Source organism: Geotrypetes seraphini, chromosome 15, assembly GCF_902459505.1.
Source record: "Geotrypetes seraphini chromosome 15, aGeoSer1.1, whole genome shotgun sequence".
In the NCBI taxonomy this organism is placed as follows: Eukaryota; Metazoa; Chordata; class Amphibia; order Gymnophiona; family Dermophiidae; genus Geotrypetes; species Geotrypetes seraphini.
The window spans coordinates 8616684-8635136 of record NC_047098.1 but is presented as its reverse complement, the minus strand read 5'-3'; the positions used below and the strand labels follow the sequence as shown (position 1 = coordinate 8635136).

The following is an 18453-nucleotide window of genomic DNA, read 5'->3' as shown; positions in this document are numbered from 1 at the left end:
ACATTAGATTCAGATTATTGACAGGAGGATGGTGGAGAGGGCATTTCAGAACAGAAACCAATTGTTCTGCTCTAGAAAAGCTGGTTTTCAGCTGCTTCCGTCACTGATCATCAGCTTGTGCTAAAGAACAAATAGCCAGTGGACAGCAGGACCATAACAGCTCCCGTGGGAGAAAAGAGGAAACCAGCTGAGCACTCTCAGCAACTCCCCCTTCCCCCATCCATTGCTCCTTATTATCTCCAAGGCAGAGGGGGGTAGGGGCAGCAGTGCAGCCAGCATTTCCTGCTCTCTAGACTGCCAGGAGCGAGAGCTGCCAACTTTAGCTCTCGGTAACAAGGAACAGTTCAGGACCACTGCCCCCACCCCCCATGCTTCTGGACTTCCATTTGACTAGTAACTCTCCTCTGTCTCCATGCCAAAGGATGCTGCTCTTCTTGGAGAAGGGGTGTAGGTGGAGGAAGTGGATGCTGGGGGGTGGGAGAGAGTGAGGAAGATGGGGGAGAAGAGGCGAGGCCCTGGATGGCAGGGCAGGATCATGCTGGGGATAAGGAGGAAATGAAGGCTAGAGATGGTGGTTTCAAAAGGGGGGGGGGCGAATGCTAAGAGAAGGGGTTTGTTAAGGTGCTTGGATGCTAAGAAGGGAGGAATGCAGGAGGGTCGCCTGGGGAGAAGAGAACAGATGCACGTAGCAGATCCTGCTTCTCCGGGGGGGGGGGGGGGGGGGGGGTCGTCTTTGCAGCACCGCTGCCTTTGCCGAGGAAAGTTGTCCGAACAGCAGCCGGCTGCGGTGAAAAGGAGGCAGGAAAGGGGCGGAGCCGCGCGCGAGCCCTGGGCGCTAGGGACCGCTAGCTCGGGGTGGGGAAACCGTTGGGCGGCGGCAAAGGAGAGGGAGGAGGGGGGGAGTCGAGAACGAAAACGAACGACTCGAGGCATACAGCCACGGTCCAGGCGGGAGAGAGGCGCAGCGTTCCAGCCCTTAACACTGGAAAGGGGAGGGGAAGGCTACGGCTGGCCGTGGGCGCACGGGGAGGGGCTAAAAGCGAGGCGCCTCTCCTCCTCCTCCCCCCCCCCCCCCGTTCGCCGTGGTACGTTCCATTTAAAAGCCTGCCGGTCCCGCTCGCCGCGCGTGCTGTGTGTGTGTGTGTGGCCAGGAGCGAGGCAGAGCGGGGCGCGCGTGCGTGCGCGCCTTCATTCCTTCAGTCGGGGAGGAGGGGGCCGCGGAGAGCGACAGAGAGAGGGGTGGGGGGGGGTCAAGAGACAGGGGAAGGGGGGGGCGCGCGCCGCAACAGGTAGGGGAGGGGAGCGAGGGACGGGACCTCTGCCCCCTCCCCCCCCGGCCCCCGCTCATCATGCGGCTCTCTCTCGCCTCCAGGCCAAGATCCTGAGGATGATGGAAGACAACAAGCAGCTGGCCCGGAGGATCGACGGAGCGCTGCAGTCCGCCGGCCAGGAGGTGAGCAACCTGCGCTCCGAGCTGACGGCCACCAACCGGAGGCTGGCCGAGCTGAGCGGCGCCACCACCGACCCCACCGTCATGGAGAACAACCAGCACAACACTCAAGGTACCGGGGAATAGGGAAGGCAATGGGGGAGGGGGGGGGTCATGCATCTTAAACTCTGCAGAAGGGGGAGGGGAAATAAACCCAGACTGTGTTGCATATAACGCCCCCCCCCCCTTTAAATGACAAGTAGTGGTAAGAAAATCACCAAGCAAAGGTGCAAAATGCTCCTCGGAATGAAACTTGGGCGCTTCCAGGTGGCACAATTAAAGTATGAGAAACAGAAAACGATGCATGGGGGGTGAGGGGGGGGGGTCATGCATCTTAAAGTCTGCAGAAGGTGGAGGGGAAAGAAACCCAGACTGTGTTGCATATAACGCCCCCCCCCCCTTTAAATGACAAGTAGTGGTAAGAAAATCACCAAGCAAAGGTGCAAAATGCTCCTCGGAATGAAACTTGGGCGCTTCCAGGTGGCACAATTAAAGTATAAGAAACAGAAAACGATGCATGGGGAGGAGGGGGGGGGGGGTGTTTATCTGCATCGACATGCAAAAGTTTGGTTCGGTGCACAGCCCGTCCCGGATGGGACTCTTATCATGCAAGGGACATGCAAAGAACATTTTTCATGCACCCCTCCCCCCCCCCCCCCTTCGGATGCTTTGCATGTTCAAACATTGCATTGACAGGGAAATTGATGGACTGTGCTGCAATAGTTGCTGGTTGATATGGGAGGATTTAAGTATATGCCATACTGGTGCCTAACCGAGAGGTTCGCATCCCTTTCGTTTCACAAAAGGCACAGATGGGTTTTACAGTATTGGTGTCACTGATTGGGGACATGGTAAGCTGGGTATGAAATGCTATTGCTGTAGTATAAGATGCATGAAATTGCATTTCTCACCTGGATTATAGGTGAAATGTTACTGTTATTAAATCTCTTAATTCGGCTATTTGGTTGAGGTAAAAAAAAAAAAAGAGATGAAGGTTTTCTATTGCAAACTGTTCAGTTTAACCAAAACATTAACAGTTTCAGGTTGAAATGCCTTTGCAAAATCATCCCATTGTACTGACAGTATTGTGAGGAGCTAAGAAGCTGCTCTATAATTTGGTAACAAAGCAGTCGTGTTACAAAATGTAATTAATGTGTTTGTAGTCCTGCTGTTTAGTTCTCGGTGTTGGGTTTTAGCAGATAACATAGCCTGTCCTGTAATAAGTGGTGAACGATAGTGCCAGTAATATTTATTCTGTTAAATGTTTTAGTTTTGGTCTTATTTATTAGAATTATTAGAAAATATTTATGCAGCAGAGTGCTTTGTAATAGAAAACGGTGTGCCTTTAAAGGGATAAGACAAGATATTAATGAATGTTAAAAGTTTCTCCGCCTCCTATTGTCACCTGTTGAAGGTATTTAGCATTTTAGATTGCAAATTGCTATTGCCCTTAAGATATGCACCTAGTTGCACTTTGGCTTTGCTGTTGGATGCAATGAAAATGTCAAATGAACTCAGTTATAAGATACTCTGATGCTATAGCCTTTGTTTGACTCACAGGTATATTATTTTCTTTTGAGAGCAGAGCTTGTCATAGGAATATTCTGCATAGAACCTTAATTTGTGCTCAAAGGTATCGGTAGTATTAAAAAGGTACAGCTCAATTCCTGAGTTGTGTACTTTACATGAGCAATATGACACTGTTTGAAACAAGAATGTTGCAGAATATTTTCTTTAATGGAGGAAAAATTGATTTGTAATGGAAAACCAGGAATTTCAAATAATTGTGGGCCCCTTTTACAAAGCTGCAGCAGCAAATATACCAAATGGACTTTCGTGCATTTGCTGCAGAAGAACCACAACTTTGTAAAAAGGGTCCTGGATGAAGAAATCCATTTTCAGTTCTGAAAATTTTCCTTATGCCAGCTTTCTTGATCTCTTCCCTGATACTTTTTTAACTACCTTTAAGAAAAAAAAAAGGAATTCAAGTTCAGATCTAGTTTAGACTTAGGAGTGTGAACATAGCTTTGCAAAATGCAGATGAAAAGTCTATTAAGGTTTATAGGCAGAACATTTGGATTGAAAGGCTGTGAAAAGTGTTTCCATATAGGCTGTAAATGTTACATTTGTGGCTAATAATAATATTGTTTGCAATGTGCCAAATATTGTGAACACTATGATTTAGCTGTTTTTACCGCCTGTAGCCTTTTAGTGAATTGAAAACTATTTAAGATGCACTCTTATTTCCTTAATATGTAACATTATCTTATGTAAATGAGGCACTCATGTTATAATTATTAGGGCTTTATTCATTGATAGATGGATTTGTTCCTATATTTAGAAGGAAGGGGAAGTGGCTTCTTAATAAACTTGAAACATCTTTGAGTATGACAATTTGTGGTTGGAGTGGGAAGCAATGGTCCCCTGAAATAGGGTGCTAATATTAAATTGTTCTCCCTGTCTCACACTGCCAATAAGATTTCTTTACCCTTTGTCTTCCCTGCCCCCAAGTAAGCACCTAATCTGTAAACCAGTTTAAACACAGCTATATAGTGTTGTATAATACAGGGAGGGTGAGGGCAGACGCAGTTGTGTGGCTTCCTGGCATATGACCTTAAAGATCCCCTCCCCCTTTTCCCAAGCTGAAGCGTTCCTGAATTTCTGCGTGTCGGAAATTCCTTAACTGCTGGGAAACTAGCTATATTTTGAGCGCTGTACTGATTCATGTTGAATGAATATGTGGGGATTTGGGACATTGTGCTTCATTTTTCAGTGTCTCAGCCAAGTGGCCCTGCACTGGGAACGTTGACACATGCTGTAGAGGCTGTTTGTTTCAGATGCTACAGTTCAAGTGGCTTGAAATGTGCCCTTTGGGCTGAGAGCCTTGTAAAGCATCTCCAGTCAGAGGCTTAGGAGCTTGTACTGTATATGCTTTTTAGCCTGTTCTGTTGCTTTGTAAAGCAAGGGAAGAATAACTTGATGGGCTTACTCTGGCACTTTATAATATCCAGGAAAATATTTTCAATGCACACTTTTGCAAGGATGTAATTAGTTTTGATTTATAGTTCACATAGCACAGGACTTGGAAGTAGATTATGCTAAGGGGCAAGTGATATTGGTGGAACATTTGCTCAATAGATCAGTAAAATGTTGGTACTCATTATTGATGAATGTATGCATGTTAGTCAAACAGGGCAAAGGTGACTGTGACTTAGTAGACTGGATAACTGTGTAGGTCTTTCATCTGCTGTTACTATATGAAGTCTGCAAAGGGACAAAATATTCCACTTCTGCTGAAGGTTACCATCTATTCTGTTTTTCTAAATTTTTTTCTAAATTTTCTGTCCTGTGTTTTACGATGGTGATCTATGTTAGTCTGATGACTGTTCAAATAGGCTTTCTAGTTGTTTTGAAGTGCTTTAAAAATTTTATTCACGTTTCTAAGCAAGGACTAGAGGGAGAATAAGTTTCTGCCTTGGCTTCATATTGTGGTCACTTAAGTACCTCAGTTTTCAGTACAGAATAGGTATATGATAACCCTCCTCTGTTATTACTGAAAATATTTTCAGCAGTGATTTAGAGAACAAGCATGGGGAATGAGAGTCCTCCAGCTGCCTCGGAGCAGTGCTGTGCATTTGTTAGGAAAACATGAATGTAGTTTTTCATATGCCCGTTGGTTGAAGCAGATTCAGAGGCCTTTTACATATGCTTCCAGCAAATTAATGAAAGGTTGCCGTATGGCCACAACTTCAAAAAGGGCAACAGGCAAAATTCACACGTAACAAATAAAGCCTAACTAATGGCAGAAATAGACAACCATCGGGTTTATTTGCACTGGTGATGGTAGGTAAAGGAAAAAAGCTAAGCTGTCATCAAAGTTTAGTAATTTCCTCTTTGAGTCAGGCAACAATGACACTATTGGTTAGATCTTTGTGCTGCTTTCAGGAGCTGGGGAGGCTGACAGATAACAATATAAGAGAGCTTTTCCAAAATGCTAGACTCTGCTTTTTTAAAAATTATCATAGAGCAGCAAAGTCCCAAGAGTAAATTAGGATATGTTAAGAAGTTATATGATAAGAGAGCGTCAACACTCTGACTTAAAAACCTTCTTAGCGATCCACTAGTTTCAACAGGAGCCAACAGTTTTGGTTTTAGCATGACTTAATAAAACCAGAATTCCAGAATCCATCTCTTTTGGATATGATATTTAAGAATACCAGGGACCTAAAAAAACATGCTAAGGATGGATCGACCATCCCAGAGTGGGATTTACTGTCCAGTGTGTGAGATTGTATGAAAAAGCTGATGCTTTGGTCTTCAATGGGGATAATTCTGAAAAAGTTTCCAAAATTTATGTTGTATGCCAAGTGTGAATTCTATATTTGCAATTATATCACCATTATAGCATACTAGCATAGGTAGACATTTATGCACCAACATGTATGTGTGGCCACTTATGCTATGCCAGTGGCTGGTGTAAATGCCAAGACTTAAGTTTCACAGTCATATGTGTAAGTGACAGTATTCTAGAATCTTGGTTCCTAAGTGCTGGGCGTGCCTCTGGCTCACCCATATCTACACCTCTTGCAGTTATACGCTAGGTATCCAGAATTGTGACTAAGCAGGACTGGAGTCAGTACACCAAACCTTCGACTCCAGCTCTTCTATTTTTCTACTGTCCAGTTCTGCCTCCTACTGATATTAGGCTTTACATTTTTTTGCTCTGGATCTAAAGTACTGATAAATATAAGGTCTAAGTATAAAGTGATAAGTTTACCATATGATGTGTTTGTTTTGAATCTGGAGTCACTTCATTTCCATTGACTCTGACCCCTCCCCAAATTGCTTCCAACTCTGTCTCCATAGCCCTGTGTCTTTAATGCATTTACGTTAGTGTCAGTTACTTCCAATTATTGATGCTAATTTGCCAATTAATTTACACTTATAACTGGCACAACTGTACAATCTGTGCACAAAATGTGTGCACAAGGTAATAGAATGAGAAGGAATGTGTCTAGGATGTAACTATGGAAAGAGTTGTATGTTTCTTTACAAGTGAAAGAACAGCACAAATGATATTTAGATTTCTTTGATGCTTCTGAAAGAATGTAAACAAAGTGGAGGCAATATAAGGACAATTTTCTAAAGAATTTCCACATTTATTTAGGTGCTTTTTTTGGATGAATTCTTTCCATTCAGTCATTAAAAGTATGCATGCAGATTTCACAGTGTATGCACTGTTTGTTGTGGGGGAGAAGGGAATTTGGAAAATGGCAAAGTTTTATATGTGGAAATTTCTGCTTGTACTTATTTGCAGAATGTGCATTTATTTGCTGTAATTTGTACCTGTGGACTTTGCCTGCACACAGGAAGTCATTCATATATGTGATGTGGAAATTTTTAGGAGGATGGTTGCTTGAAAAACCTGTAGGAGACAGATCTGCAGGTGCTCTTAGACACTCACATTCTTCATAAACTAGGTAATGAAATCTATTCCAGTTTAGACCACAAATAACTTTTTCATAAGAAAATAAAGCCTTACAGGGTCAGACCAATGGTCTCTCAAGCCCAGTATCCCGTCTTCACAGTGGCCAATGCCGGTCACAAGTACCTGGCAAAAACTCAAATAGCAGCAACATTCCATACTACCGATCCAGGGCAAGCTGTGGCTTCCCCCCATTTCTGTCTCAGTAGCAGACTGTGGACTTTTCCTCCAGTAACTTGACCAAACCTTTTTTAAACCAGCTAAATTAACCGCTCTTACTACATTTTCTGGCAATACGTTCCAGTGCTTAACTATTCTCTCAATGAAAGAAAATATTTCCTCCTATTGGTTTTAAAAAGTATATCCCTATAACTTTGAGTGTCTCATAGGTTTTGTAATTTTTCATGGAGTAAAAAATCAATCTACTTGTAACCCATTCTACACTACTCAGGATATTGTAGACTTCAATCATATCTCCCCTTAGCCTTCTCTTTTCAAGCTGAAGGGCCCTAACCTCTTTAGTCTATCCTCATTTGAGAGGAGTTCCATTCCCTTTATCATCTTGGTTGCTCTTCTTTGAACCTCTTCTATTTCCGCTATATCTGATTTGAGATAAGGCTACCAGAATTGAACACAAGGTGATGTCGCACCATGGAATGATACAGAGGCATAATAACATTCTTAGCCTTTTTTTACCATCCCTTTTCTAATAATTCCTAGGATCTTGTTTGTATTTTTTTGGCCGCCACCACACATTGGGCACAAGGTTTCAGCATATTGTCTGCAACAAAACCCAGATCTTTTTCTTGGGTGCTGACCCTAGCATTTGGTAACTATGATTTGGGTTATTGTTCCCAATGTGCATCACTTTGTGTTTGTCCACATTTAAATTTCTTCTGCTATTTGGATGCCTAGTCTTCAAATTTCCTAAGGTCTGCCTGCAATTTTTCATGTAGCTTTGGTAGCGGCATGGAAGTGAAATGTATTGCAATGCCTTGAAAAGATGATGGGAGGGTCATCTGTGACAATCTGATAATTGGGGTTTGGTGTCAGTGGTGTCCAGCGAGGAAAATAAATATTTTATATTTGGGAACATGAAATAGAATGTGAGATCCATTACTGAAGTAGAGAAGTTGGTGAAATCATCTAGGCTGAGACAACAGATATTTAATAAATATCCTACTTTGGATTACTGAGGATACTTCTCAGATTTCACCACGGACAAATAATGTATGTATATATTTAAATTTTTAATTTTGCCTCTTAGTGGTAGTTTTTAAATGGCTTTTAGTTTGTATTTGATTCCAGAATGTAAAAGTCTTAAGACAATATGTTTGATTTGATTTATTTGCTTGATGTTACCACTAAATACAATTTGGTGTTAAAAGCGGTTTACACTTAAAATAAGCACAATATAACTTAATAAAAACAATTACAATATATATAGTTTCCTGTAAATCAATGTAAGTTTCAAGTTTTATTTAACATTTGATTAAATCGCTAAGCGATAATTTAAACAATGATTAAACTAAAATAACAATTTCTAACAAGTAAACCTATATAACATCAGATAAACTAAAGCAACAACTTCTTTTCATCAGCAGCCTGATCCTATCATTGCATTCACTACATATTTCAGAATGGATTAGAGGAAGGAGCATCCAGTGTGACACTCCACTTAGGGGTCCTTTTATCAAGCCGCGCTAGCGGGGTTAGCGTGTCGGACATTTCATCATGCGCTAACCCATGGCTGGCTAAAAAACTAATACTTGATAAAAGGACCCCTTAGTGCCTCTGTCCCAACCACTATGCGGCAGCCATCATAGAACATAAGAAGTTGCCTCCACTGGGTCAGACCAGAGGTCCATCGTGCCCAGCGGTCTCCCGAGGTGGCCCATCAGGCCTATGACCTGTGAAGTGGTCCCTGGCTATTCCTATAACCTATCTCTACTTCTATCTGTACCCCTCAATCCCCTTATCTTTTAGGAATCTATCTAAACCTCTATGGATGAGATGTAGTTTTTGTGTCCCCATCTCCCTTGCACCTTGTGTGGCTACATTGCCCGCATAGTCTCTGGTGGCCCTGATTGGAACTATTTCAGGCTGCATTGTTTTGAAAATGGAACAGTTTTGTAATTATGCTAAAAAAAATCAGTGGAAAAGCACCCAATCATTTTGAGTTATTGTGATATTATAAGACTCCCGTTGTACTTCCATTCCCATTAGAAAATTTTCTAAATCCTGTATTTGGTGCATATCTTTAATAGGATAGTTATAGGTACCCCGTTTGCATAGTATGACTAAAATCTTAAAGGAGAGGCTGCGATGGGTCAAACTGCTTTGCACTTTGAGTCTTCAAATGTTCCTGTGAGTTAAAAGATCATTTAAATCCAAAACATGTACATTTTAACTGCTTGGCATCTTTCCTTTTAATTTGTAAGGAAATGTGTTTAACTGCCATCTTGTTTTAATGGAAAATGTAAGATTATCCTCTTTTACTGGTACTCTGAAATGTTAAAATAACTACATTGCTGTTCTGCCAGACCCACTGTTCTTACTGTGTTTGTTTTTGTTGGTGACACTGGAGGAGCAGATGTGTCTGAAGCGGTGAAGCATCCTTCTTTCTCAAAGTGAATATTTTAGGACTGTTGTCCCTCCCCCCCAAATTGCTTGGTAATTTAATTCCTTTTCTGTGAACTTAATCACATACACTTCAGTGTTTTTAATCTGCAAATGTACGAACTACAGATTCATATTGAATACTGGAGTAGTTCAAAGCACTGTCAAGCTGCCCATTGAGAAAAATGGTTTAGACAAGTTTGGAAAATTAAAGTTTATGGAAGTGAAAGAAGAAAATGAACCTTATTGCCAGAAAGGTTGGTAATGGCGAAAGAAATAAACTGTTACCTGTTAAACACAGACAGTAATATGAGAGTTGGTGAACTCTCTAGGATGGAAATAGGCTTTAATAGAATTGGCTGCCCAAATGTAGGGCCATTTTGCTGCTTCTTTACCCACTTTGGGCTGAAACATTTTTGGGGGGCTACTTCAAAAGTGTGCATGTCATTTCACTTAGAAAACAGTCTTTACAAATTAGTAGGTGTAAAAGTACTTTCGCTGTATATTTTGAAAATTTTGCAAAGTCCACAGACTGAAAAGTATGCGTGGACAGTTTATGAAATTTCACGCTTATTGTTCTAGGAATGCAAATGTCATTGTCTTGATAACTGATTTTGCAGGAATATAGTTTGAAAATCTGGTTGAAAATGAATTCTGAGACACTCGTACAGTAATATTGAAGAGCTGGTCACACCATAGTTAGTGTTTCATTGGATAAGATTATGAAAGGGTGACACTCCTGTTTTGTGCCTAAGAAAGGAATGTGTCATGCATAATACAAGAGTAGTTGCTGAATTTTTCTGTTACGTCTACTGTTGAAGTGTATACGGGAGAGAAAAAAAAGAGGGACAAAGGAAAAATAAAGCAATTTATTTTGGGATAGTTTGAGTCCTAGGAGGGTTGACAGCTATGGTACAGTCTTGCTTTTTCAAATGCCTTCCATTTTTGGAAAACAGTTGCCTAAAGATATTTTGATTTCAGAGTACAGTATGCAAATACTGCTCCTTCTTGGTGTCTTCATCAGCAGTGCCACCATCACATACCATGGTGAAAAGAGCAACTTTCCCTCTTCAAGTGGAGTGTGCTGCCAGATTTCACCTACACTGGAGATAAATACCATCTCATTATAGGCAAAATGGGACAAGTTGTATTGATTTAGTCTTCCTAGCTTATTGCATCATTCTTGGGTTCTCTGCATAAGAAATAGTTTCTCATTTTTGGCAACCAGAAGACTCTTTCTTCTGGGAGTCTTGGATGTGGTCCATCAAAACACTAGCAGCAGGCGCAGCTGCTGCCACCAGTGACGATATAATACCCAAGGCTGCCAGAACAGGAAACACTGGGTACTTCATTCATAACTGCCAGCAATGCGCTGTGCCCTGTGCTAAGTAATGCACTTTTTCTAGCATTGAAAAGGGATCCAGCAATTTTCTTTTCTTTTTCATTTTAAAGCCTCCAGGAATTTTGGAAAATGAAATAAATGCGTTTTAATTGTCTGAATTTTATAATGACATTTGAGAGGATAAGGAAACATTTCCCACAGACAGACCCTGAATCATATGATCATCCAACCTAACACCATCTTTGCTCATCTTATTGATTTATATAATTTTCTATACTGTTCTCCCAGAAGAGCTCAGAATGGTTTACATGAATTTAGTCAGGTACTCAAGCATTTTTCCCTATCTGTTCCTGTGGACTCACAGTCTATATAATGTACCTAGGACAATGGGGGAATTAAGTGACTTGCCCAGTGTCACAAGGAGCAGCATGGGTTTGAACCCACAACCCCAGGATGTTGAGGCTGTAGCTTTAACCACTGCGCCATACTCTTCTCATGGCAATTGCTAAATTTTGGGGATTGGTTTTGTTTGTGTAGATTGTTGTTTTGCAGACATGGTAGTGCTCTGACAAGTAATGTTCCGGTTGGTTGAAGGTTCTTGTCGCTATGTCATTACTTCATGCCCTACCTGATGATGTGGATAATTATACAGTATAAAGTAAGTTTCAACTCCTAGCTTTTGTGTGTTTTGTGAGTTGAATTATCCTATTTACTTTTAATTAGAGATAAATCTTAAGTATTTTCTAGACCTATACTCAAGACCACATAATGCAAAACATTATAACGACATCCACGATCTAGTTAACAGGATATACCATTTCTAGTTTTAAAGAAGTACTGAATATATAGGTTTAAAAAGCATATGGGTGCTTTCACTGGATTGATTTTTCAAGATGAAAATATGCAAAGACCACAGATTGAAAAGTATGTTTGATCCAGTAAAAACTGATCTAGATTAAGGCTGGATTGGGCTTCAATTTCAACTCAGGTAATCGGGAAATGGGACCTCTAAGGTCTGTGTCCAAAATTGGCAGGGAGAGACAGAGATTAAGTATACCAGTATATTTAATAATGAAAAAGCAGGACCTGTGCAGAGTGCCATGTTTAATTCTAGTCAACTTGTTGGGCAGACTGGTTTGGACCATGCAGGTCTTCTTATCTGCTGACACTTACTCCATTTGTTACTATGAATGGAAAGATGCTGCCTTGTCCCAATGTACTTTTAAATTGTTATGTTTGAGCAACAGCTTATATCTTGCAACTACTTCTTTGTCATTTGTTCTGTTTGTTAGCTTCTTGATTTACAGCCAAAGTAGATTGCATATAGGCACTTCTTTTGTGCCTATTGGGCTCATAATCTGTTTTTGTACCTGGGGCAAAAGACGGATGGATTATTTTCCCAGGGTTACAAAGAGCCGCAGTTGGAATCAAACCCAGTTCCCTTGGTTTGTAGACCACTGTGCTAACCATTAGGTCGCTCCTCTATTTCATATAAATATACGTTTAGGATTAGAAAAAATATATAACTTGGGCACCAGCCAGAAATTGTTAAAAGCCATGGTAAAATTTGTTTTTTCTTGTAAGCTTTTTAAAAAATTTTATATGCTCTTTTTTTAATTGTTACCTTTTTAGTTTCTCTTCTGTCTGTAGTTTGCATTTCTTTTTCATTTTTTTTTGTATTTGTTGCTTTCAGTTTTTCCCATTACTTATTTTAGTTTTGTTAGAAGCAGTGGTTCCTCACCAGTCTACACTTGACCACAGTTGCAGCTCTTTACCCACATCTGTTGTATAGAAACGGCTGTTCTTATTCCCAACTGAAGCAGTGGTGGCTTCATCCTGGGCCAGTAACAGGAGCCAGTTATGGGTACCCCTGATGACCCAGCAGCCAGGAACATTTCCGTCTCTGATGTACACTCAACAGTTTCATTGGCTTCTGGTGATAAAAGGGCATTTTCATTGTCACGGACTTTGAGAGTTTTATATTTTCCTTAACTGGTAGCCTATTTGTTACCGTTAATTGATTTGATCTGCTTTATTTCTTTTGTTTTCTGTACAAGATATTTATGACTATTGTAATTTGGTGCTGCTAGGTGTTCCCAAGACTGGAATAAAAGAATCCGATAGCTTATGTCTGACAATAATACAACTATGATATCCATAAATTATTAACTAGGGGCGTATCTACCATTGAACAAGCCCAGAAAAATGCCCAGAGCTGCCCAATGCTATAAGAGTAAAGGGGGGGGGGGGGGGGGCGCTGAAGTTGCACCTTCCCTACCTGTGCTCAGACTGGCATCACTCCTGCTTCCAAACTCCACTCCTTCCCCTGATAGTCCTCCACAGAGCCTTTTCTCTGCTGTGTCCTGCCTCTGCTGAAACTTCCTGTGAGCAGGACACAGGAAAGGCTCTGCTGGCCACAGATGGCAGCTTTCAGTGCATCTCTGCTGCAAATCACTGCTGCATATGGAAGACTGGCTGGCAAAGGGAGGGGGTGGAAGTTGGAGCGATGCTTGACTCTTCATATATCAAAACTTAACACCTATGTCTTTATTGTGACTTCATACATTTTAATTTTCCTTTGCCCAGTAGCTGAGCAAAGACCCATTCCATAATTTCAGTAGTGATACAAATGTGAAAATGTATGCTCTATATGGCATTCCTTATAATGGACTAAGTTAGTTGGAAATTGCTATGGTACTGAATTTGACTAAACTCACTGCCATCATCTTTACCTTGTTCATCAAGAGTGAATACAGCATTCAGAGATACTTGTTCAGTAACCTTAAAAGAAAGTGACTAAAAGCAGGTGTCATGACAATAATACTTTTTAAAAATTGTTATTTATAGTATTAAATTTATATAAGTATACTAGCAGCACTCATTTCAAGAAACAAATAGTCCACACCTTGGGAGGAAAAAGAGAACAGAAAACAATCTTCATTTGTACAAAAAATAAAAAAAAATCTAACCTGGGCTATCTCATGACTAAGTTACATCACCACCTAATAAAATGATCACTTACTGGGGAATTCTATAAACGGCACACTAATTTCGGGATATGCGCCCAATATATATATATTTTTTTAATTGTCTTAAATCAACATGGTAATTGACTATGCTGGTTTTCAGCCAATCAAAAAACCACAACATATTAATCGACGTAAGAGTTTGGCGCCAAACTCTTAGGATGCCTGGCAATGCCTAGATGGAGGCGCCCTCGCATGTCTAAGGACACCAAACAATGCCTGTCTAAAAGTAGGCATAGTTATGGGCGGAGAATAGGCATTGTTGACTTGGGTGTCGTTAGGCATCCGACATAGGCACTGCCAAATTAGGCGAGTGAAAAGCTGGCCTATGGAGCAGTGCGTGTGTCTAGGACACCTAACGATGTCTAGGTGGGATTCTATAAATGGTGCTGTTTTTTAGTTTTATTTTTTCTTTTCTTGGCAACCGTGCCTAGTAGCTCCTACAATAGAATCTTGCCTTTAGCTTCCCTATCTAATGAGTCTTCAGCTTATCCGGTTCAAAGAAAAATGTACCGCTTATCAGAAAAGGCAACCATGCATGTGGAGGAAAATCTAAAAGTAGCCACCATGCCAAAACCCTGGCCAAGTCACTTAATCCTCCACTGCCCTAGGTACATTAGATAGATTGTGAGCCAGATAGGGAGAATACTTGAAGTACCTATATGTAAACCACTTAGGCTATAAGTGATATTTAAATACTAAAATAAAATAAATAAATAAAATAATGCTTTAAAAACAAATCCAAACAAAAAATTGCAGCCTTTTGGCCAATAGAAAAAGGAGTTGAAGGAATAAGACCAATAAAATAGGGCACAGAATCAAGAAACAGATGTTGATAATTGAGTAATGTAAAGTGAATTGCAGCTGTGAGGAGCTAATCACTTTATGAGCAATAAATCATGGTTGCAGCTATCCATTAACTTATATTGCTGCACTTGATGTGCGAGGCCTGAGAAATATGTTTATATTTAGCTTAACACATCCTATAAGTCTGCATGTCATTGCATGTTGAATGTTTCTAAGAACAGAAATGCTACCAGCATGGTCTATGGGGCAGTGATTTGCTGAATTCCTTCCATTTAAGACTAGTATAGGATTTGTCACTTAAGCAAGCAGCAATAATGGTATCTGTTTCTACTGGAAGTAAAGATAAGCTGTGATTGTCAGGCACCCCTAAAGAAATAATGACTTTTAAGAGCTAGTAAATTGAAGCCTGTGGTTTCTGCTGCTAGACTGTTGGGGGGAGAGGTCATTCATTGTGCTTCTTCCTAGGGAAATTGTTGTTTGGTACCAAGGATGAAGTCTTCTTTGTTATCTCAGGTATGTACTTCACTGGGAAGGCAGCAGTCAAGTTTTAATCTATTGATGAAATTTTAGAATAGATTGATGCCAAAATTCAAAGACAAGACTGGGTAATCACATCACAGCAAATGTTTCCCCTTTTAATAAGCAACATTACCATATTGTTGTAGGAAAATATGAGAAATACTAAGAAAAAAGCCCCAAAATTTTAAAATTAGTAAATAAGAAAAAAGGGGAACAATAAGAAGAAAAGGTGGAGATTTTTTTTACATCTATTGAAAGGGAACAAACACAAGGAAATATACTGTACAGTAAAACTTTGGATTGCGAGCATAATTCATTCTGGAAACATGCTTGTAATCCAAAGCACTTGTATATCAAAGTGAATTTCCCTTTAAGAAATAATGGAAACTCAGACAATTCGTTCCACAACCCAAAAATTTTAATAAAAAATACTGTACTGTAGTACATTTAAAACAATCACTACACTCCCGCGTCAGAGAGAGAAGAACCATCGGCTCATTTATGACACGTGTATACAGAGCGTACTTGTATTGCAAGACCTCACAGCGCCTTCGGCTAAGCTGTGATGAAGTGTCATGCGTGTACGTGCTCGTCTTGCAAAACACTCGCACACCAAGTTACTCGCAATCCAAGGTTTTACTGTATTTGATTACAACTCAATAGATAGGGTGCTTAGGACACCACTGCTAGGAGAATATTGCTAGACATTGGAGGCCTTGAGCTGCAAAACTCTAGGCCTTAATAAAAGGAAATGTTTTCTCTTTTGTGTTTCTTGAAATGTTAGGAAAAAATTGAACCTTACAACTCATTAACACTTAAGCCGGTGAGCTAGGTTCTAAATTTAGCTGAATTGACAGTGTGGAAGGTACAAACACTTCATCCCCAGAATACTTCAGAAATCTAGACAAATGCAGGCCTGCTCTTCTGTATCGCCTGCAACAGTATTGTTTTCTTAACCTTGGGCAAATGATATGTATATTAGCCATAGGTGATAAAGAAGTTTCTAGTACCTTCCCACTTCCAAAAGATAGCATTTAAAAATATAAAGGGAGACTGCTAGTGCTTTTGGAAATTTTATTATGCACAGCTTCCTTCTTCATATTACATTTTTATGAAGTTGGCTTCCGATAAGGGCTAAATTGTCCTTAATTATTTTTTGTTAATTCTGTTTGTTTCCCCTAATTCTGTAATTTTTATCGAGCTGTACATCGCTTAGAATTTGGAATAGACGATTAATCAAATTTTATAATAAACTTGAAACAGTATCTTGAGACTCTAACTTGGTGACTCTTTTCCTCCATTGTAATTTTTTTTTTGTCTCCTGATTACAGTATATTTTGCTTAACTTATATGAGAATTTTGAAGGGACATTGACTGAAATTGAGTAGAGAGACTTTTGTAAATCCTGTTAAGATACCCACAGAAGATTTGATGGAAAAGGTGGAGTCAGAATAGAAGAAATATCAACTCAGTTCATTTCTTCATACAGCATCTTATATTCCTGTAAACCTCACTCCCAATTCTAATCCAGCACCTGAATCTACAGCATCTAACTCTGGTGATCCTGTAGCTACATTGGAATTTCCTGGTTGTATACTGTGCTCAACAATTGCAATATCTGTGGATACCTGGCCTTGCAGCTGTGATAGTATCAATACTACTGGTGGCTCTGGAGGCACCCTCTTGTTGTGATGAAGAAAGGGAACTCTCCACCTGCTTCCACTTCTTACGCAAAGACTAAACCAGCATAGAGGTGACGACCTCACTTCAGATGCAAGTATAATACTACTAAGCAAATATTAGTAAAAATCTTGATTAAGGAAAATCTGGCCTTGAAGAGAAACCAGAAAACTTGGTTTGATATAAAAGTTTTTTTCATCAAATATCTCCTTTTATAATAATAACTTTATTTTTTATATACCGCAATACCAAAACAGTTCTAAGCAGTTTACAATAAGAAAGGAACTGACAACCATTGAAATACATTCAAATAAAAGAGATAAATAAGAGACAAATAAAAGAGAGATGCAAGAAATACATTATGAGGTAACAAATTTGTCGAATAGATAGGTCTCTACAGATTTTCTAAAGGATCGGTAGGAGAAGGCTTTTGATACCATTTCACTAAACCAAGTATTCGTTTTTCTACTTGGAATGAGAGTGTTCTATCTAAATATCTCTTGTAAAGGCAACATTTCAGTGAAGGAAAAGTGAACAAACGAGTCCCACGAGAATGTCTAGAAGTGTGAGCCAACTCAAAGTGGGAACAAAGATAGTATCGGGCTGAACTGGTCAAAGTTTTAAGCAGTTGCAGACAAACTTGAAAATAACTCTTGCTTCCACTGGCAGCCAATGCAACTTTTTGTAGTAGGGGCTGACATGATCTGTTTTTTTCAGGCCAAAAATAAGGCAGACTGCTGAATTCTGGATAATACTCTTCTTTTGATAATTCTCCTATACAATTCAAGATATATTATATTTCAGTAATCACATTATCAAAAAAAAATTGTGAAGGTATTTCATGTTACCATTATTTTTATTTACTTAAAAAATCTGCAGTAATTTTTAGGAGTTATAATAAAATGAAAGTGCATATTCATTTTCCATTTTTGACATCCGTTGGCTTTTGTAGGTGTTAAATTTCTAAGAGTGTGTGTTTAAATCTTAGGTTAAATACTGCTTTTGGAATAAAAATGGGAGAAGAGGAGAAACAAACACTTGACTTATTTCTATAGGACTGCTAGACATTTTTGGTTTGTGTGAATTTTGGGTATTTTTTTTCCTGGTTACCAGAACAAAATAAACAAAAACTGGCTGGTTAACCAGAAAGCTACAGAATGGCTCTGTGAATATAGGTGCTTAGAAAATAAAAAGCTCTGTAGTTGGTCAAGCAGTTTAATTGGCTGACTACTTCTATCTCTGTAGCATTTGAAACTATTGGAATCTATTCTAATTTTTTTGTTTGGGCATCTGAATGCCATGACAGATTCTTGGATGGTATTTCCTGTGAATACCATGGAATGTTCAAACATTTCAGCTTAAAAGTAAAAACAGCCAGCATTGTTTTGCCAGCAATCATGCAGTGCAGTGGCAAAGGACTTGGCTTGTCTTTGTTCACAGCCAGACTTCTTAGAATTTGTCATGAGACTAGCTATCACCATTTAGT

The 18453-nt window shown here is 39.9% G+C and overlaps 1 protein-coding gene across 2 annotated transcripts in view; it reads left to right on the top strand.

Annotated features, from left to right (window-relative positions):
- Window positions 1-18453, top strand: part of KAZN (kazrin, periplakin interacting protein) — a 455715-nt gene that overhangs the window by 180608 nt on the left and 256654 nt on the right. For both annotated transcript variants that reach the window (XM_033921359.1, XM_033921358.1), the window contains exon 3: window positions 1373-1562. In XM_033921359.1, coding sequence (XP_033777250.1) covers window positions 1373-1562 — 190 coding nt within the window. The remainder of the gene's footprint in view (window positions 1-1372; window positions 1563-18453) is intronic.